Below are 22,709 nucleotides of genomic sequence, written 5' to 3'. Positions count from 1 at the left end.
CCGAGATTTTTATGTGTTGGCCAAGTATTTTATGGCGCCACGCAAAACCTCCGCCTTTTCTTCCTCTTCCTCCTCGTTTCCCCACCTCATCCAGCCCGTTTCCAAGAGGGTTTATGTATACATAAGAGGCACGTCACGTGACTTATAGTTATATATACGCAGAGAGGTATTATACTCGCTCTTCGTGGCTCCTTCGGTGCTGCTTGGTATTCCGTTCTCGTCTCCTGGCATAATTGGCCGCCAACTGCACCGACTCTCCTCCTCGCTATACATATATTTTCATATATATCTTCCCCTCTACGTGTATAGACATAATACGCGTGTGTTTGTATATCGCAAAGACAAGAAATTATTCTTTAATTAATTGTCAGTGAGCGTGCGGTTATAGGACTCTCTATCGGCCAGTTGTTTCTCGTCGCCCACAGCATTAAGGCTTTTCTCCCTCTATCTCTTCCCTCCTCCCTCGCCCGCCCGCTCCCGACCCTCGTATTCTTTCGTCGCTTATTTTTTCCTTTCGTATGCTCACCGATACGCGTATATAAGTATCATATAAGGCAGAGTTCGTATAAAGTGCGGCCTCGCGATGCTTTTCAACGCGTTTGCGTTTATGCGTGCATATATAATACGAATGCACTTTTCTTTTGAGAGTGGACGAGGACGGACTTGGATAGAACAGCAAACAACACGCGCCAGGCGCCATAATATTGAGGTACGGTTTATCTTTTATTTTTATCGAATGGAGTTTTTCTCAAGGCTTCGGACCTTTTGATTCTTCTGATGTTTGGTGAAGTGGAGAAGGTACCGAAGCAATTCGCTTGTTCCTTCGTTATTTTACAGGAATAATAAAACGACATTGGGCAAACGAACGAAACGATTTCTGCGCGACACCGAGGCTGCCGTGGGAGGAAAAAATTTCGACGCGCAGAGAAAGTGAGAACACACGAATCGCATAGATATTTTATAATTAGTCGGAGGACGTGGACGTCGCAGGTTTGACGAGTCGTCGATAAATCAGCGGCGTCGGGGATTCAGAGTCTCTTGATATATGGCTCTCCGCGCGCCCCTCCCTTAACTCGCGGTCCTCGCGATCCTCTTTGATCCGAAAAAGTGATTGAAAAAAGAAGGAAAAAGTAAAAAACCGTAAAACATATTAAAAAGATTGAAAACCAATTAGCGAGCGGCGAGGAAGAATTAACATATTTTTAATTACCGAACCGCGCGAAACGGCTTCATCCATCATTAGTCGGCATCTACAATCCTCGCTTGTGACTCTCCCTCGCTCGATATAAACAAGCATACAAAGACCCTTCTTCTATTCGCTTCCACTCGAAATGAAGTAACCGACGTTTTATAATCTACGCACTCGACGACACGAGCAATCGATGAATGAAACCGATTGAATCAAATTATCAGCGATTCACTCGAGTAAATGGATCGAGCGATCGATCAATCCTGGGGGAAAAAAAAAGAAAAACAAAAATAACGAGAATTCGTCGTTGTCACGATTTTACCACGATTCATCGTTTCGCTTCGAGCCAAAGTTTCGAAGCTCCCAGAACTTTATTGTTTTTATCACTACGTTCGATAACGGACGTTCAGAGCTATGGAAAACTCCAGCTCGGGGATATGCGCGAAAAACCATTTTCACTTGCGAGCAGACAACGGAGGATTTCTCGTGTGCTATCGATAAGAACAGCCGTATGATTGTACTGGCACAGTCGACGCGCCGAAAGGTCGACGATAATGGCCCGCTGATCGATCAATCGTGACGAGAGTACTTTGTTTCTATGCTTAATATATTTATAGACGAATATATGTGCACACGGTACGATAGAACGAAGAATATAATAGCTCTACAGGCTCGTAGTACGTGTCAAAGTATCTTTGGATTCGTAGCACATACACCCACATACATAGAAATGTGAAGCAATTGTCAGGGGGAAGCCTGCATTGGAAAAGTTTCACGTTAAATAACAGCGCAAGATTCTGCGCCAGATGTGCATGTGTACACTTACCATAATCGAAAGGTCACGTGTGCTCGGTTGTAAAATAGTGGCAAATTATTTAAACGATGACATGCTGGGAATATGAGAAGAGAACGGTGGATTTAATGCTCTCGACGCCTCGCGCACCCACGTCATGGGAAAAATCTTCGGTAACAGTATCTTCGTGTTTTTGTTGATGAAATTTGCTTATAATTGATTGTGGAATCTCAATTAATAATGCAACGTCATAAAGCCCAAGAAACTCAGTGCTCGTTGAAAAGTCTACGATGTTGCTGATCAGCATTCTTCTCCGATCCTCGGTGGGAAATTTTGCTCGCAGACTTGGGGGTTGAAAGTATTTCCAAGATACTGATGAGAAGCACTCGCTGATGAGAAAAATCAATTTCGTATGCTATTTCGTGTGATAATTTAGAGTTTTTATATGCTCTCGTCGAACCTTCGGTTCCATCATTTTGAGATTAAACAATTTTCCATGTTCAGATTTTCTCTGATCATTGAAGAAGATCATGCGTTACTCGTGACTCAAAAAAGCAACTGAACTTTTTTGCTCTTTTCATGATCAAAGAAACTATAAAAATTTATTCTCACAATTATTCAAATTATGTGTAACTTATTTTTTGAGATTGATTAATTTTTGATACAATGATAGCGGTTTAAATACTTTCGCAGTTAAATCGTCAAGCAAAATGTGGCAACAGCCATTTTCTATTTATATGCGTACGCATATCTATATTTTAAACCACCTGGCTCATGGTGTTGTTAAACCTTCCACCGTTTGTGTCGTCATTACTCGTTAACCTCAAATAAGTGTTTTTCTTTTTCCATTTCCAAGTAATTTTCACTGGTAACAAGGCTTTCTCAAGACATCATTGATATCTAAATACATTGTATTTTCTTATTCTCATTTTTGGCTCTCAAAAGTTGGGAGGATCCTATTTTTTCATGAAATCCAAATCGTCGCACAGGAAGTGTGCCTGCCATAAGAGCCTATGTATAACCCTTAAAAAAATGTGATTTTCGTTAATTGTTTTCTCGACAACTGGACGGTAGATTCTATAATAATTCCGGGAGTAGATGCACGCTGTATATTTTTAGCATATTTCCAAATTTCAACTCCTTAACGCAGTCGGAATTTTCAATTTCCATTAGATTCGCGTGAACTTCCTTAATGAATTTTAATCACAAAATATAAATTGAAAACTTGAGAGATAAATGAACAGTATGACAACGATTCTAAATAAATTTGATGCGGTCACTCAACTTTTTCCCTTTTACAATTTGTCGAATTCAGCAGCAACTGTCAAGTGTCTAGAATTGAAATGGTCCCAAAATTTTGTCCTGATTCAAACCTTCCGGTTACTCCTTGTTCAAACGCAATTCGATAACTTTTTTAAAATGACTCTCGCCGGGGGCGTGGAGACTTTTGAACAATCGACCGCTAACGTTCTCCGCGTGTATCTCCGCCTTCTTTCGTTACTTCTTTCATTCTCCTCGGCTCGGCCTCGCTGAAAATGAACCGCGATAATACTCCGGTAGCGTAGCTTGCACTGCCTGGTGGCTCAATCGTGAGTTAACTTTATACGCTTACCCGTAAGGTGGCAACATATCGTACACGCATTTGCGAGCCGATTAATGCGTGTGATAAGATATTGCACGTAATTAATTTGCGCGTGCGGCCTCTGAGCGCACGGCGGACTCGCGAGGGGGCTCGCCCAGTGCCCCAATGCAACCTGCCCGCGTGTGTGCAACATTAGAGGGAATAACACACCGTTGAATTTACAGGGTGATACAAAAATCGGGCTGGAATCATTCAAAGCTGTTGCTCAGGAAATTTTAAAGAGAAAAGTCTTTTTTGGAGGTTTTTTTTTCAATGCGAAATTCATCAAATTTTGAGCGACTTCTTACGATGCCAATTAGGAAGGGTCGATGAGGAGCAGCAGTCGGCGGAACGAAGGTGCGTCGAATAGCGTGGAGTATTGCATTTAAGGTCTTTACGATGACGCTGCAGCATCACTTGGAAAAATCGTTGAATTTTTGCCGCGAATTTTGTTTTCGTGCTTCTGAAAATGCGACCAACCGGTGATGTTATTTTTGACATTTTTTTCAATCGTTTAAATTGCTTCGTTTGTTGGTGCTCGATCGAATTTTCATAAAAGAGCAATGAATGTTTTTTCGATCGACTCGTTATTCGAAATAGAAGAAATATTGAGCGCGATGAGAGAGTGAAAGGGAATATCCAGAACGAACAGTTTATTCTCGTTTATTTTTATTCTTCTTTCATTTGTCGAACGTCTAACTATTTACATCGTTTCATCTCTTGTGGATGCTGTATTGTTTTTTCTTTCTTATAAATTATATTACAGGTATCGAGGTACAACATTTTTACCCCCTTTTCTTCGTCTTAGAACAGACAGTAAAGTGATGTTCGATAAGTCGTATGTCATTGCTTTTTCGACTTTGAAAATAACAGATTTAATGAAATATTATGAGAACAACGCAAACTTTTAACGCGCCTGTTGATTTCGAGCTGATAAAAAAATCGGTTTCAGCAGCATTGAATCCTGCTCTATCGATGAAAATTCAAAGACCAATTCAATGTCGAAGGGTTTTTTAAAATTTACATCTGACAAATAATTGAAATTCTTTATTTTTCTACGAATTGTTGATAATCGTCGATAGAATCACTTCACCGTTTCGTTTATCGTTTTTTTCCAACGTTTCAGCGTCTGCTCCTGCATTAATTATCGTCATTATAATTGTATTTACATTATTTACAATGAAAATACGTCTTGAATTTGAGATCAAGTTCACAAGTGGTTTTCTTGAGAACGTATCCGAGCTTTGCGCGGATTATTTGTTTGTCGATCGCCGGATGATCGACCGTGAAGGTTCTCCAAAGCTCTGAAGCTTTTCACAAGTTTCACGGGGATTCCCAATACGCTTTTTCCTCCTACTGGTTCACTGGCGCTCGCTTCTTTTCCTTCAAACAACCTCGACGATCTCGATCCTAAGGCCGATGTCCCGGTGGGCCCATAAACATGGCCGCTGTCGCTGCCGCGTGGGTGTGCCTCGCCATCGCTGCCGCTATGAAAGGAGGCACTCCTGGTGTACCTGGTGGTCCCACTCCCGAAAACATCAGACCCGTACCAAAGCTCGGATGCAAAAGCGGCCTTGCCGAAAGCCGCAGCTTTTCTATCTCCGCTTCTTGAAGTCTTTTCGCTTTTGCTCGTCGATTTTGAAACCATATTTTTACCTGAAACATTATGAAGAAGAGTTCGCAATTGTTTTTTCATCAAATATTTTTCCACAGTCACTACCTCCAATTCTGCCACGGAAAATCGACGGATTAATTGCTAGTAGATGACAAAAAATCACTCGAAATTATCGAGTTTCATTCAAGCCACTTCAACTTTACAAAGTAAAGGAAAATTGACGAATCTCGAGTAAAGATACGCGGCCCGTCTTGACTCGCTCTGCATACAGAATTTTTCTTTTTAATACTTGACGTCAAGACGCCGTCGCGTCTCTAGATAATTGAAACGAAACTCCAATTTATTGAAGACTTTTTTCTGTGCTTTCAGGTTGAAACAGAAGTTCATGGAAATTGTGTGACGATAATTCAGTGATTTGACATATTCACCATTGTAACGAATCTCCAAAGCGGAGTTTCGAGTTTGCATTCAAATTTCTTGATTGCCAGTCGAAGGCTCATTAACAAGCAAAAGCTTTGTGCTTTTAGTTAATGTGAGCGTTACATCAAGATAGTTAGAGAAAACTTTGGCAGCTACAGTTTTGGGAATAGCAGTGACACCGTTCTTTACAAGATGCAAACAGGTGAAAACGGCTCGTCGTCAAAATCTGGGTGTTCGTATATTTATGTAGGAAAATGCGAGGTTCTAACGCGAGAGCGACCCCGCGTGGAAATCAATACGGTCCTCGTGGCGTGGAAGAGGCTCCGCGGAGGATGCAGCCGGACCAACGCCGCGCTGCTGGCCTCACCCATGCGAATACGAATTTTCGAACTCTATGAAAATCACCTTGCCAAAAATGAGTTTGAATAACGGAAAAAGTTTCGATTAGATAAATTTGGACAAATTATTTATCGACTCGAAGAAACAGTAAAAACAATTTTTATCTTAAAAATCCATTCTAAGGATTTAGACAAGCAAGAAAAAATAATGATCGCGGTGTAAAACATTTTTGCTGACATTCCAAAGAACCAGGATAAGGTTATTTTGCACTCGAGAACAATTCCAATACTTACAATAAATTTTTCACCCTGCAAATCCGAAAAAGTGTAACAGTTGACGAATCCAATTTCGATACATTCTGTTAAGGCTGGGTAACGTCTATTCGGTGAAAAAAGGTCGAATTATAAGCATTTTTTTAGATACTACAAGTAATATTTCCTGAATTTTTATAACCCGAACATCAATGATTAACTCAGCAAATCTTTAGAGGCACTTCAGAAGAAAGTTTTGTCCATCGGCGAACACTATAAATCGAAATCTACTTTATTTTTACACAATTGATTGACCAAGTATCTACGAGAGGATATATTTTACATTTTTTGTGACACTTGGAAGCGTGAACACTGATTTTCGCCTAAAAATGAGTCTTCTTGTTATTGTAAAATTATTCATCATGAAAAAAGCTTTCATATAAATACCTGATCAATTATGTTAGGAAGTACTATGCCAGTTTTAAAAATTCCGGAAATCTCGTACATAAATTGTATTATGATGTCACAATGAAGAGAAGAGATTTGTATTATCTGTAGCGTCTAAAAAAATCTTAGGTAAATATTTACTTTATACACTTTTGCTCAAAATAGTCTTAAAATTTTTTTCCAGCATTATTATCAATAACGAATAATACCGCGATCAATTTTAGGGAGGGGGAAGGTACAAAAACCAAAAAAAAAAAATTTGAAAAAGTCCGAAAGAAATTTCAGTTTCTTCCCTATATTCAAACCCATCCAACGATTCCGCACACACATCCGAGCATTATTCTCAATAAAAAATATTATCGCGATTAATTTTAAGGAGGGAAAACGGGAAAAAACAACATATGATTTTTTTATTCCTTAGTTTGTAAACTGTTTTTAGCAACGCCAAAATCTATTATTTTTATCGAGCACGGTAGGATCACTTCCCGTTCAAACACCCCGTGATTTTCCAAAAAAGTTATACTTTCAGATTCCCTTTGAAATTTAACGATTGCTTCTGTAAGCGACAAGGAACACCCGTCACACATGATTATTCCGTATATACTGTTCAAATTGAAATCGTTGACATTCATACTTTGTGGCCAGACACGTGAACATTATGCCTTTGTTTACATTTTTTCATTCCATTGAATGATACTACGTAAACTTTACTATCGTTCATATTATTCTATTGTATTTTTAGCAACAAACAATTGTTGTTGGGTGACTCCGGAACGCATCTTTGAATATAGCGAAGAAACTGAAGTTTCTTTCGGACTTTTTCAAAATATTTTTTTTTTGATTTTTGTACCTTCCCCCTCCCTAAAATTGATCGCGATATTATTTTTTATTGTTAATAATGCTCGAAAAATAATTTTCCATGCTTTTTAGGAAAAGTGAATAAAGTAAATATTTACCAAATCTTAAAATTTTTTAACCCCGCCCTTAATTGGTTTTGAGATTCCGACTGGAAAATATACTCCGCGATTCTATTAATGTGCGATCTTTGAAGTTTTAACGATCGAAATATCCGCGTACAGAAGGCGTGATCGACCGGTTGACGATTGCTCTCTACCGATTGATCTCTCGGGTCGGAGTCAAGATATATATCGAATTCTCGCGATGCATGCACGCTTGTAATATGGCGCTGCTAATGCGAAGGAAACTTTATATAGTCCTGCGAGTTGTGTTTACCTTTTCCCTATTGATCACGGGATTTATGGAGTTTCCATATATACAAACTGTGCAGTGGGTTCTGTGCAGTGCGTAATCGAAGTCTGGACATGGAAAAAGCGAGATTTCCCGGATGAGATATACCTCGCGATACGAGAAGCGTTTTTTCCAGCGTTTGTCTGTCCACTCTTTATCTTTCGTTCTTTCTATCCACCGCAATCGCATTTTGCGAACTCGTACGATTAATGGCGAGAATTCCAGCGATATTCGGCTCCCAGCAATAAAATCGCGAATCGAGTGGGCCCCTGACTATAATTCATGCTTTCCTGTGCCCGCGCGGCCTTTTTAATCGCCATTACGATCCGATAATGCTTCCTGATTTGAGGGTTCGATGATAAATTTCACGACTAATGACATCAGCCAAATACAATGCCGGAAAGAGCCTCGAAATGCGTATCGATCGGTTTGAGACCACATTTTTCTGCATGCACCCGCCCCGACCATTATTTTACTACGAAAATCTCTGTTGTCATCGTATATCGAATCGTACATGTCCCCACCGATTTGACAAGCGCACGAAAATCAAAATTTTTCCACCGAATTCGTTGCTCAAAATGCTTCGATAAAAAAAAAAAAAAAAAAAAAACAATATAGACAAGCTCGTGAGAGAGGTTAATAGAAACGGAATGAAATGAAATGCTGACCTCACTGTCGGGATTTAAAGTGCGGACGTGTCTCTTTGTCCGGCCGCGTGAATAATGTCCGCAGGGTGTGTGAGGTTTTGGTACACGAGGGTCGATTCGGCTGCGAGAGTCGCTGTGTGTGGGTCGTGGATTGCTTAAACTTCTTTTATGTATTGCTACACACACATTTGCATTCTCGAAGACATAAGGACGTAATTCCGACGATTTAACACGCACAGCCGTTCGGTTTGAGTGCTTGAATGTACAGACGATGAGGACTGCATAATGTGGAAGTCGGGGGTGTGCAGATCACCCGGTTTATCTAGGCAAATGAATGCTATACGCGAAGCTTCATTTCCCGACTGATGCATTGTAACGAAACTCCAAAGTGTGCTACGACACGCTATATTCTCGTCGTCGACCTCTTCCGCAGAGACCTTCCCTTCCTGATAACACTCTCTTTACAGCACAAGGGCAGAAACACACCGACTCGCTCGGCACACCGATTTACCCAAGTTTCGAAAAATAATTGCAAGTTGACACATTATTTATTGATCTTGAGGTTGCGGATGTTGTCGAAAAATGTGAGTCGCGCTTTTGGGACTGAAGAACTTGGAATTAGTAAAGTTACAAGCATTGTAATTGAAAATTGATTTTCGCGCTAATGATTCCAAGTTTTATCGGAATATGAAAACGAAGGTTCACTGAAAACGGAATTCATTTCGTCAACATTTTTTTTGTCGAATCAACTATTGTCTATTTGTAGTTTTTTGGCACAGTTGAGGTGCACAGATCTTTGGTTGTATCTTGAGAAAATGACTCAAAAAAACATTCTGTTGCTATGAAATAAACATTTATTTAACACATCAACAAACTATTTTGCATTCATCGAAAATATCTTGTCCGACGTACTCGAATAATTTATTTGATTCAGTCAACAAGATTTTCAATGTTTCAACAAAATTTCGTTTTCACTGTTGTTGTTGTCGAATCTACTGTTTTTTCGGCTCGACGATAACTGGATGGATAAGTTTTGCCAGGTTTTTTCTTACGTCTTTAAAGTGTCCAAAAGCAAGAGAATTTGAATTCGATGAGTTGACACAAAATGGTCTGCGATACGGCTCGAATTCCGTGGTTATTCCCTGACCTCGTGATCAGTTCCAAAGGCCACGAAAGTCGGGACGAATTTGCACTGATTTACCTGCGTTTCCGTGAGATGAAGCGATGACGAAAACTCCGCTCTCTCAGCTATCGTGAGATACTGCTTTTCCCGAAATTTCTTCTCGAGGGACAGCAGCTGTTGGGTGGTGAAAGGCGTTCGGGGTTTACGATTGGGTTTGTGTTTTCTCAGAGTGCATCTCACAGGTCCGGAGCCTGGGCCTGGAAGTCGAAGATCACCTGAAATAGTTGGGGAAAACGAACGGAATATTATTTCATCTCCGAGTCGTTCTTTCAATCTGATTTTACGTATGAGATTTTGATAAATTAGTCACAATGAAACATCGCTTCGAACGATCACAAGCGACAAAATGAACGCAGCGTTTTGAACGTTTGCATCGCTCACGCGGACTTCGTGAAGTCGAGATCGGCCCATGAAATTGTTTGCCTCCGATAAAAAGGAAGAAACACACCAACCGCACGAAGCGCAACGTCCTTAACTGATAAAGTTCGCAACAACGTTTATTATCCAGCACGAAGAAAAATCAATGTACGTGTAATAATGAGCGTTCTATAAGCTGAAACATTCGCGGCGCATCAATAATAACAACTGAACTAGAGGCCGCCAATTAATGTCCGACGGTTGGACCTTTCATTGGGAAAGTGCAGCGTTAAGCACATACCCACAAATCGACAGGAGCATCAAGAATGCCCCCGTGCGGGTTGAGCCTGTGGAAGCTCGGGGGGAGAGGAGAAGGCGCGCGATGTCAGACGATCGATCGAGAGATCGGTAAATCTTTCGCAAGCCTATAGTGCGTTTCTCCGTAATCGAAGTTGTGTGTTATTGTGCACAGTATGAAATAGCGAGAAGGTTGAAAAAGCCGAAACAAGATAAGAGTTAGAAGGGGAGAGAGGGATGAAAAGGGGGATCTTCTTCTACTTCTGTCTGCCGATCTCGAGGTAACGTCGCGCATTGCAACGTAACCGATATAGGATCTAGAGTCTCTGGTTTCATCGCGATGTTCCCGGCGTGCGCGAGTGAATGTGAGTAAACGTTAAAAACCGGACGACGCAGCGTGTATGCGTGAATCGGCCGTTCCGCGGCGTTCGAAACGAGCATAACCGATCGTCGCGATCGCTCCGTTTTTTTCTTCCTCGACGCTAATTAATTCCCGTTAATTACCGAGCTAGCTCTCCCCTTGCTTTCTCTCTCTTCCTCCCTTTCAGCAATAAGATGGTAGTTGGTCGCGAGCGTGCACGTGGTTTCTACGGGAAATATTGTGCTCCTCGGTCGCCACACACACACACACACACACACACGCTCCTAAACCGTACAGAGGAGCTCGCAACGAGAAGGGCGCAAGTCGACGGATCCGACGCGTCCAACGATGAGGAACGAATCCTTCTGATGTCTCGTGCAATATAAACACGAGAATCACGACTGCGAGTCGATCGAGTTGCGAGATTCATCTGGGATACAAATTACACGGGGTTGCGTCTTGCATAAACGATTTCGATCGATATATCGATACACGTACATATACATACTTTGCAGATGGAGTATTTCATGTTTTATATAAGTACGCAGTAAGTATTCCGTACGGTATTTGCTACAATACATGTTTTGTCGTACTGTGCGAATCGACGGATCGCTCCTGTTGCATTGACGTTCGAACCGGTGTGCAGTTGCAGCGATCAGCACCAACTCATCGCGAGAGTTGGACGCACTCGAGGCGTTTTTTATTCCACCTTCGCTTGTAATCTCCTTTTATCCTTATGCTTTGGATTTCCAGTAACAAACACCCGGACGCGGAGCTACACGTGTGTGTGGACGTAATTTAGCTAACACTCTCTATATCTATATGGATTTGGGAGCATTTTATGTGCTTGGGGACACACAGAGCTGGGATGTGAGCACGAGCACGTCCGTGCACTGAATATCCGCGATTTTCAACGCGCGAACGAGAGAGTAATATACACGAGAAGCAGCTAGTATAACCTATATAGTAGTAGACAAATTGTGTTTTCACACGCGAGTCGCCGTTCTCCTCTGCGGCGAAGCGAGCAGCTTCTCTTTCTGCTTCGGAATGAGCGAGGCACGGGGCAATCTTTTTCGCTGCTGGGCGCTTTGACGCTCATTTATGTGCCTGCTGGGCGGCTAGTGCCGTCTTATTTTTGCGCTCGGAGACTCGCCGGTATTTTTTGATGGTAATGTCGCGCGCGGATGGAGGAAGCGATTGAAAATTTCCTAAATCGGTGGAAACGAGGGAGCTAAGTGTGCGCTTTATAAGGCGCCATGGACAGTTGTATGGCTCTGAGTAAATGTGGCCTCACGCGTTCCTGTGTGGGTACGATACATGTCAAGTATAAGTGCTTATTCGCTTCCGTTTCTGGGATGTACATGCGGCAACGTGTAGCCGCGACGCTTTCACTTTGATCGAATATAAATTAAAGTGGACGTCCCCGGTAATTGACATCGTGGATCGCGAGTGAGTATTTATGCCCCGAAAAGAAATTTCTTTTATCGCTCGCGCTTGTTCTTCAGCGCTTTTAGCCTTTCTCTCTTTCTCTCTCTCTCTCTAGCTAATTGGATTCCATTAGAGGACACAAATTCGGATGGACGCATCGGTAACGCACACGTTTCCTCCGATCAACCCCGCGATGAAACTCTCATATTTTTCATTGCTTCCCAACTGATGTGACCCATTAAAACGACCGAATCTCGATACGCGATCTCGATCAAATCGCGCTCGCTCAACGGTACAGCAGCGTTTCGAAGCTGCGAATTTAGAACGGATAATAATACTTCATTGGACAACGCGCGCTCGCGCGCTCGTGCATAGAATGAGATTCGACCTGTGAATGCGATCGCCACAGGTGGGCTTATTAATCCTCGCCAAAATTAGATCCATCGCTTTATTTATTTCGAGACACGTCTACCTTCGGTTTGTTTCTTTTGGCAGCTGTTTTAAGGTAGATCATCGCCGAAGTATTATATTTTATGGGTGTCTGAATTGAACCGATTTTTACTTCTTAATAAAAGATATTATCACTTTCAATTAATGTCAGAGTCATTAATTCGAAATTGTAAATACATTTTTTCAACTTTTATCACTGACTGAACCCCAAATTTCATTCGACCCTGGCGATAGTTTTTTATGTAAAAAATCGCCTCGGAGAGCCCAAAGGGTAAAGACAAAGGGAAATCGACCGAGAAAAAAGCTTTAATAAAAAAAGAAGGCTATGACAGGAATGTCCCAAGCCAAGGAGAAACAAAATGTCGAAATAAGCAAAATGTGAGGTTTTACGAGTGCTCATTACCAATTTCGTTCCATCTTTAATCTAATATATCTTTATAACTAGTAAAACAATCGTCCCAATAATCAATAAGACGAACCTTTTAAAATTTGATATGGCTGACTAGCCACTTAAACTCTGTGTAAATTTCAAGACCTTCTTAAGAAAATTGCATGAACTACCTTAATAATTTCCAATTTATCATCTATTATTCATCTAAACGTCTGATGCATGTAAGCCTATTTATATACTTGGGAGTTAACATTGTTTTGGTATACGTGTACCCGAACGTTCGGAAATATTAGTTGTAACGCATTGTACAGAGATTCTGTTTTACGATGTATCGTGGATTGTACACCCGTGTTGATCTCTCGATGCGGGTAATTATGACTAGCAGGAATGATAAATCGTTTTTCGAGATTTCGTGGGACGTTTGTATGTACACGCATTACCGAAGTTGGCGGCGCGGAGGAAGTTGGCGCGTGCGGGGCGAGATCCTCCTCTCGTTAATTTATTCTCAGTGTAAATGTGCTCGGATAGCCGTGTGTATATGAGATGAGTAACTTTCGAACGCGGCGTGGCTCGCTCAGCTTCTTATTCTTCTTCGTCTGTTTTCTCACTCTGGACCATTCCTCTGAGGTTATAAATGACGTTGAAACTCATAATTTTCGTGACACCTCGAGACTCGAAGAGGAAATGACACGGGAGCAAGAGAGAGAGAGAGAGAGAGAGAGAGAGAGGGAAGCTAAAAAAGAGACAAACGAGAGAAGCGAATCGGTCGCCCATTCTGTCCGGCACACACGTTCTTGTCAGTAAACGTGTTAATAGCCCGTGAACAATTTCGATACACGGCGACAGACCTTTTACCGGTTTCATTATTTTTTCCGGCGTTTATAGGATTCAGCCTCGCTTCCGGCTCGTTAGGCCTCGTTGTATGGTAATTTTCAGTATCTCTTTGTACTTCAGACACGTTTTCAAGCGAGTATTACTGATTGTATACAGCTGTATGTGGAAAATAAAGAAATCTACGTAATTCTCAGTAAAAATATGAAATAGAAAGTAGATTTTTCATCTTTTTATCGAACCTTTTTTTCACAGCCGTGTTTCCATGAAACCGTGATCAATGAACCTTCCACGGGTGATCTACAACTCGCATCCACTATGACACGAGCCATCCATTTCAATCGTCCGTATATTTTATTGCTTGAGAATGGAAAAAAAAGTTTGTCATTCAATCGACTGCTATTTCAATCTTCCCTCTGCACGATCTATGTTACATCTCGAAGTAACAAAATACCGCTTTCAGATCGATCCATCGCACTATCCTTTACAGTCTGCTCGCATCATTTGTAAATGTAGAATTCAACGAATGATAAAACATTGCGAAAATATCTGCACGGTTGTTCACGCGCTTTTAAAAATCTCGTCAAGCCGAGTGCTTCGATTCTTCCCACTGCGTTGGTGCACCTTTAAACGTTTCAATTATCGAATCACTTCATTTTTATCGAATAAATTGATTGAGATCCTCAAGTTATTGAAATTTCGAATGTTTTATTGGATCGCATGATCGAGTGCATCGATTCTCACGATGTAACTTGCACGCTGTTATTTTCATTAATTATCCACGTTTACGAAGTCGAATAACGAGAGACAGGCGTATAAATCAAAACGCGAAGACGAGGCGAAAGCAAGAGAGAAAAGGACACGACCGGGACAATCCAACAGAACTGTTCATTCGATCAGAGAGAGTGAGGGAGAGAGAGAGAGCAAGAAAAACGAAGAAAGAAAAGACGAACTGGGAGAAAAGAGGGAGAAAGTCCCGGTGACGCTGGTGCATGTGTCGAACGAAACTAAACAAGGGGCCAGGAGGGTTTAGCTTACAGGACTTTTTGCGTGAATCGTGAATGCATTATTGATGCTACGAGAGTTATGTATGACTCTATCGTGATCCGGGTTCATATATGTATATACATGTATCAGCAGCAGTGGAAGAAACGACGACGAATCACGAGGAACATCGAGGAAACAACGACCATGTGGGCTAGGGCTTAACAACCGTGGATCAGCACAGATCTCGTCTCCTCGTCTGTATCAAGAGGCTCTCCAGAAACTCAACAGCGTATAAACAGGTGGGATAAACTACGGTCCGAGAGCTCCAATCCTACACTCTCGTCAATGTGCTTGTAAAATGAAATGAAAAAAACGTTTTTAAAAGACGTGGGCCAGCAGGAACTGGTGAGGCGCGGGGTAAGAGCGATGGTAACGGTAGCTAAAGCGTAAGTTCAGGACAATATTTCGGTGATCGAACCAGCAAGAATGTTGGCAGGGTCGGAGCTGATTTTGAAGTTCTCAGAAGATGCGACTGGTCCATAATCATCTTGAACTCAACGTGATTGTCGTAGTCTCAGACCGTCTTATGACAGTTGTGACACGAGTCGAGTCTCAGTCTTCCAAGTGCAAAAATTGACTCAATTTTCGTCATTGTTTCGATCTGTTTGGTCATCGGTGATGCTGCAAGTTTGGGCTAACTGAGAAATGGCTCAGAGTCGAGCAGTCGCAACGAGGAACGTGTAACTGTAGATAACCTCACGAGGATATGTTTCTCGGACACTGACCGAGTCCAGCTCATCTTGTACGTGAGCCCAATTGCGCATGCTCGATTGCCTACAATCGTAAACGCGCATGCTTCTATGTCTCGACCTGAGAGCAGCACCGGCGCACACCTCCTGACCGACGCACGAGTCCCGCAATGGCCACAGATTTCTTTCTCGGAAATGGCGCGAGTTTCTCGTTCCCTTGCTCTCTTCTTCCGTCTCTTTTTTCTTCTACACTTATTTGCCATCTTTTTGTTCAACTCCGATGGCTGTACTACCGTTTACGAGGTTCAACTGCGGCCAGATCCCCGAGAGCTTCAACAACCTTCTGGCAGGAAAAACGCGCTGCTGAGATTCGCGGTTTTGGGACGAACCGCGAATCTGGGGATTCTAATGCGACTGTAGAATGTCGAATACGAAAGATTTTCACGTGCTTTCGGGTAGAACAGTCGTTTCCGGACTTCATAAAATTCGGAGAAATCGATCGATGTCGTTTGCTCAATCGGTGAATATTTTCCTCGTGTCATTGGTTCGTGTTGGGAGAATCAAAGTGTCTTGAGGAGAATGCTATTAAGACCTTAATTGTATAATTAGCATGACTAATCTAGAGACGTGGCAGCGTCTCGTATTAATAGCTCGGAGAATATAATCGTACAATTTCTGATAAAATTTTTGAATCGTCGAGTGCTCACTTCTCTCGGTAATAAATAATAAGATAATGAGCTTGCATTATCGTAACGCGCGGAGGCAAAGGTTGACGATGGAAGTAATTAAGAAACGTCGTCGCGAATCTGGACCAATTTACTCTAGCGTGATGAGCGTCGTTTGGCAGAGTGGACGAAATAAAGTTTATTCGGTAGCGCGTTTCGTCGAGGCAAAGGATTACACAAGCGATATAAATGGATCTCGAGTTAATATACACAGCAGCGAAATGGGAAAGAGGGACAGCTCGGGTTGAGAGAGTGGTTTTATCAACGCGCAGGCTTATCTCGTTCGAGGAGCCGTTGATGCGGGGGACTGACATTATAACATGCACCACAGTCCAATAATACTTGCACGTATTTAGTTTAAATCGTATATCCCGTGCGTGAGACGAAGCGCCGACTGGGAAAATCACTCGCATCAATTAGGCGCAGATGCGAGAGATTCGTGAATAAAACCGAGTCGAATATTAACCGTTCTCGAGCTCACGCGGCTGATTACATGGGAAATTACGGTCATCGATACGGGAGAATCCCGAGATATCTCACTTAAAGGATGACTAGAGTCTCTTGCGGTCAAGCTTATATATCTGCGGTGGCTGTGCGAGCGGCGAAGCGTGTGATTTAAATTATGAACCTGAATAATATTATAATTCCAGCGTTGCCGTGCGTGTATCGAGTTCTGTGTATATATTCGTCTGCATAACCGCGGATATAGCAATGATCAAAGCTTAAGCAGGGAAGCGTATGTAAGAGTGAGTGTCGTTCGTGGGCGTCGGACAAGTTCCCGAACTCGTCGTATGCACGAGCTTTGACGTTCGATCTTTATTGATTCGAATGGTGGACATTCGCCCTCGCGGCAATTAAATTATCGGCCATAGTCAAAGACTCGCCTTTTGCAATCGTATGAATTGAAGCTTTGGCTCAACGCTCTTTCCTCTAAGCTGCGAAAATTTGCAATATGCTAATTTCTCCATCCTCTTTATGTGGCAATTAATGAAGATCCGGACGTGTTTTTAAAAGAGGATTTTAGTTAACAGGTTTATGATTGCATTCGAGTAATATGTTGCTTACTATAGTTGTTAGAATATACTTGAAGCTTGAACGGTGCAAGTGCGATCACAAGTTTTAAATTTGGCCGTCATCCAAATGGTGGTCATGACAGTTTTGAAAGTCCTCAAGAAACAGAATCGTCTAGCGTATAGCGGTGGAAAAAAGAATCATCTGTCAATGCTAACAATGTTGTTAACGGTAGTTTGACTCAAGCCGGGCAGCTGTTACAGCGCTATCGAATCGTTTATACGCGAGAAATAAATGAGCTGTTAAATATCTCATGACGCTGAATGATTAATAAAGTAAAACACACCGTTGGGACTAGTTGGTCCACCGTGTGGGGTGTAGAGATGTCCATGCGGATTGTGCGGATGAGGAGGTGGCGGTAACCACGCAAAACCTGCCAAGGAATGCGGGAAACCTGCAGGATTCCATCCCGCACCACCTGGACCACCGAGGTAAGGCCCAGTGGGCCTTTGAACTCCCGGATGAATCGGTTGAGGCACTACCGGACTGGATTTCTCCTTCTCTTGTGACGACGAGTCGTGTTCCCTCTCGAGCTCGCAGTCCGAGTCCATTACGTTTAGATCCTCCGATTGGCTGATGCTTCTCACGTCCTGATCGTCGTCAAGATGATCGTTTGACGTGCAAACATCGCCCTCGAGGGATCTGTTCGCTTCGGAATCGCTTCTGTCGTCGAATTCCCGACGGATGGGTGATACTGAGCGATTCTGACCGATTCTATCCTCCTCCTGTTGCTGCTGCTGCTGATGATGATGATGATGATTCTGGCTCTGTTGACGCTCCTTCAAACGAAGCTCCTTCAGTCTAACGATCATCGGTGAGTTGTCAGCCGTCAGTCGTTCCTCCTGTCTCTGCTGGTCCCGTTCTCTCTCCATATCCATTTTTATCGGGGACGAAGACTTGTCGTTGTTTCCCGTTGATCTTGAAAAATCCTTGACCGTTATCAGCTCCTGATGTTGATGAGGGTTGTTTCTTTCTTGGGAGTTTTGATTGGCCCGCTCGGTGGGGCTCTGCTGCTGGTGTTGTTGATGGATGTGATGACTAGCCGCAAAAACGCCGAGACCGTGAGGACTCAGCCTTGCCAATAATTCTCTGCTCTGCAATCTCTGCTGTTCCATTATAAACTCACGATATCTAACTTCCATCTCGAGACCCGCACAGTTCTTATCCGACGTGTCGAGCATTATTCTGTCCGCGTGATCCGAATTATTGGTGCAATCGTTATCGGCGGCCGCCGCTGCGGCGGCTTTTCGAGCGAAGCTCACCGGCGATTTTTTCGTACTGCTGAGCAACGAATCAACGCTAAAACTTATTTTTCCACTGCGCGGCTTCAGACTTGACGAAGCCGCCATGTCTACGTCCTCGGACAGACTTCCGCTACCACCGCCGCTCCCGGTACCCGCCTGATGCATCATTTGCTGGAGGGCTCTTACTTCACCGACAGCGTTGCTCATCGAACCCCTTCGATTCGAGGATGAAGCCCTCGACGAAGCGTCTATTTCCTCCCACGACTATAACAGTCCAAGTTTCTCTAGCCGACTTTGGTCCATTCACTCCTTCACCACTGCCTGTCGTTAGATTATTCGCGGATCAGAGATGATTGCGACATCCGCGCTTTCAAAACTCATCGTTTTTCCTCATACTTTTCATTTTTATTTCAACTCGCATTACCTTTTGATGTTCTAATCTCGATAATTCAGTATTTTTATCACATTAACATCTGAAACTTCGCGGATACACGATCCCACGTAGATCTCGAAGGTTCCATTCTCTTCCTGGTCTTCATGCCGAATCCAATGATGCGCACAATTCATTCGATTGGACACGTATCGCACAATCGGTTGTTCCACTGACCACGTGATGGTTCAGTGTCGTCTTGGTCCATCCCGCAACAAATTCTTCCGACTAAATTCTCAGAGAATCTGAAAAATTTCCATTTCCTTTTAAGAGAGAATAAAATCGAGTGAGTAGCACCGGATCCGGGGAAATTCGCGTCGCAAACACACTCGCTGCACTGTATCACGGTCACTCACGGTAACACTGCAGCATCGCTACCACCTCATGGGAATAGTTGGTTAGAAAGAGACGAAAAGGAGGAAGATGAAACCGAGTAAACACGAATAACTGAAAGAGTTAAAAAGCAGAGTTGAGAGAGAGAGAGAGAGAGAGTTTTTGAAGCGCGTGTCTGTTTTTTGGAAACAGTTTGGATCGCGTGGTGGCCGCTGCTGCCGCGGAAACGGCACTGATTACCAGTTCACCGCCGCCGGGAGCGGAAAGCCGGACCCTCTCGGCTGTCGGCGCGCCGCCCCCGCGTAACGTCGAGGAACGGGTAAATTGTTCCAGCGGCAAAACCGGGGATTCCCCTCGTCCAATGCGAGCCTTCACGAGCGGAAAACGGGCGTTGCGATCATGGGCGTGTCCATTAATTTGTGGCAACCAATGGGGATGTACCGAGTGATCTGAGCGTTGGAAACGCCGAGCGAGCGCTCTCGTATCTTCCCCACTCCGCGTCCCCGACTATCCCCAACATCCCCACCTCTTTTTTCTCGCGATGTCTGATGCTCTCCACCGCCACGGATGTGTTCTCGTAGAACGTTTTCGCGGTGTCGTGCGCGCCGAGCCGGGCGTAAAGAAACTCGTGGATTCGACTCGACCGGCTGTGTTAGAGAGGCAAGGACGGAGAATAAGAGAGAGAAGAATTAGCCCACGGAGAGGTGGTATTGTCCTCTTAGGGCGAGACGGTATGGCGCTTCCAAGTAGAACGGCGGCGAGGGGGGAATAGGACGCCGGAACACACGGCTGGGTTATCGAGAAGCGGGCGCCAAGAGAAGAGGGAACACCGTTCCTGCTTTCTACCGGGGGTTGATGCGCGCGCTCGCCCAGCATCCCTCGCATCATCGTCCACGCTCCGTTACCCCTCTTCGTTTCCTCCTCTCTGCCCGAACGTGACGACTCCTAATTGTCTAATTCCCGGGAATATAATGCCGCGCATTTACGCCTTGTAGCAAATGGCCCAAGATGGATGCTCTCCTCGCCTTTGATTTCGTCATCGATTGCTCCTCAGAAGATATTCATCCGATCATTCAATACCTTAATTACGAGTGGTCTAGATTGCTGCAGAGTGGCATTCAGCTACCGCAACGTGACCACTCGCGTAGCAGTCGATAAAAATCACTCTTTTTTCAAAAAATCTAACGCTACGATCGCTTCTGCCTATTTTTAACCAGCTACACGCTAGTTACAGCGTACCGGTGATGACGATAACGATGATGACGATGATGCAGTAGTACTTGCAAATCAGAAACGGTGCCTATGTATATAGGATCAAGGAAGCGACGTTCGCACAAAGAGGAAATTGCTAATTTATGTAGATGACAGGAGGTAGATCCTATAGCAAGAGAGAGAAAGAGAGAGAGAGAGAGAGAGAGCTCTGTACGTATGTTATAGGAATTCTCATCAAGACTATCATCAATCATGGAGCGTTTCATGAGGCAATCATATGCATCTCATAACTTCCCTTCCACGAGAGAAGGATGCATTCCTTTACTACATCCATAATGTTCCTCTTTTTATCGATCTTCTACGAGATTTCGGATCTTTGATTCACTCTTGAAAACTTTATTAGCTTGTTCATTCAGCGTTCTTATAGTGAGCAGTTAATTTATTGTTTTTTAGAATTGAAAAGCACACAAAAGTCTAGGCAAAGTGTATTTTTGCATGAAAAAGAATCGTTGATGTCAATACCACTGTTTTCAGACTGAATATAATAATATATACGGTTAAGACAAACGATCGCTCGAGACTCGTAAAGTTATAATATTACACCACGACGATAATAAGCTTCGTAGGGTATCTAAGTTTCGGGGGCGCTCGGGATGCCTCACAAGCCACAACATCATTCGAGGAGAGAGAAAGAGAGTGAGAGGAAATTGGAGGGTTGTCGGGTCGCGAGGGTAAACGAATTCGCTATTGGCCACGAAACGAGATAATTGGGGGATGGAGGCCAATGAGAGCAGGAGTAGAGTGTTTGATGGAAGCGTTGCTCGCGTTTGTCTGTATAATGTAACGATCGTGGGTCCCCTCACGAGCAGAGGATCTCACCACGAGATTGCCGGAGGAAAAACGTTCCTTCTCTCTGCGATGTGTTGTTGCTGCTGCTGCTGCTGCTGCGGATCTTGTCGTGAAGCGAGGGCGGGTAATATTTTAGGATTAAACTAATCCGGAGGGTGGAACCGTGGAAACGGGCAAGTCCACCGCGATGGAAATGACAGCGGGTCCCTCGGGAGAGAGAAACAAAGAGAGCGAGAGCTGAGCAGAGACTGCTGAGGGATGCGTGTCGCCAAGGGGAAGGGGAAGATGAAAGAATCGCTGGGCCAGAGAGAAGAAAGATTGAGGATTTTCAAGTTTGCGGATCGAGTCAAGCCGCTTATCCAAATCTCGTTAGAACTGTCTGAAAGAGCTGAGGCATATTGTACAAGTGTAAAGTAAAACTGGTAAAGCTTCTGTTGCATTATTTCACTATTTTTCATACTTTTTTTCGCTCGCATGCCAAAAACCTATCATCTCTTATGTTTGACGCCCATAAATGGGACCACAAACACCATTGCTGTTAACTCTAAGCTTTTAATCCTCGTGCACATTTTCGTATGGCTGCTTCGCGATATTGTCGACCAGTCACGTTTCCACCTATAAAGGCGATTCGGAGCTGCCATAAATTCACAAAATTTGTAAACCTTTCTCACCGATCTGCTCTCAGTTCACTCCCTAACTATATGAGCCACGTCTGTTTTGGCCGAAGGGAAAAAAAACGATGGTTCCTCGTAGCATTTTTCCTGCAATTTGTGGCAGAGAAAAATGTCATGCCTCGTTAGTGCTGGTATGGACCTACTAGAAGTCCATGTAGCATGACAGTCGGAGTCGAGGAGGCGCGCAGGGAGAAATGCCGAGGAGCAGTCTCTTGCACGTTGTGCCTTTGTAAAACTCGCTGTAGCTCTACTCCCCACAAACAAAGCAATGTACTCTTCATTGCAAAACTTGTACGTACACCGATATATGTATACTCCGGGAGTGTAATGCTGGCACAATGGAGTCTCCTGAACAGGAGTAGTCCGCGAATCCTCGTGTGTATACGCTTTCGTGGCACCGGCCACAGACCGATCGAGTCGAGTGGGACGGCAGGAGGGGAACGAAGGAGGGAAAAAGGGAGGGTTGATAGTGGAGGGGGTTGTAGAATGACACGGAGAGCGTGAGCTACGCCATAATAGGCTTCCGAGTAGTCTATTAAGCGTCCTCAAAACCAGTTAGTGAGTTGG

General features: G+C 43.5%; 1 protein-coding gene across 1 annotated transcript; it reads right to left on the bottom strand.

The window, feature by feature from the left end:
• Positions 1 to 4,250: 4,250 nt before the first annotated feature.
• Positions 4,251 to 19,623, bottom strand: LOC122409432 (uncharacterized). The gene is made up of 3 exons (XM_043417000.1): positions 17,687 to 19,623; positions 9,772 to 9,968; positions 4,251 to 5,259 (listed from the first exon to the last, which is right to left on the bottom strand). The coding sequence occupies exons 1-3, from the start codon at positions 18,849 to 18,851 to the stop codon at positions 5,014 to 5,016; spliced, it is 1,608 nt and encodes a 535-aa protein (XP_043272935.1). The 5' UTR covers positions 18,852 to 19,623; the 3' UTR covers positions 4,251 to 5,013.
• Between the last annotated feature and the right edge of the window lie 3,086 nt (positions 19,624 to 22,709).

This window comes from Venturia canescens, chromosome 4, assembly GCF_019457755.1.
Source record: "Venturia canescens isolate UGA chromosome 4, ASM1945775v1, whole genome shotgun sequence".
Taxonomy (NCBI): domain Eukaryota; kingdom Metazoa; phylum Arthropoda; class Insecta; order Hymenoptera; family Ichneumonidae; genus Venturia; species Venturia canescens.
Note: the sequence above shows the minus strand (reverse complement) of the source record. Positions and strands in the feature narration are given on the sequence as shown.

What these genes read in the sequence shown, in the direction of transcription:
- LOC122409432 (XM_043417000.1), bottom strand. Translation starts at nt 18,851, where the DNA reads ATGAGCAACGCTGTCGGTGAAGTAAGAGCCCTCCAGCAAATGATGCAT. An exon ending in TGGACCAACTAGTCCCAACG is followed by an intron (nt 9,969 to 17,686) that starts GTGTGTTTTACT and finishes CAACTATTTCAG; the next exon opens with GTGATCTTCGACTTCCAGGC. An exon ending in TTCATCTCACGGAAACGCAG is followed by an intron (nt 5,260 to 9,771) that starts GTAAATCAGTGC and finishes ATAATGTTTCAG; the next exon opens with GTAAAAATATGGTTTCAAAA.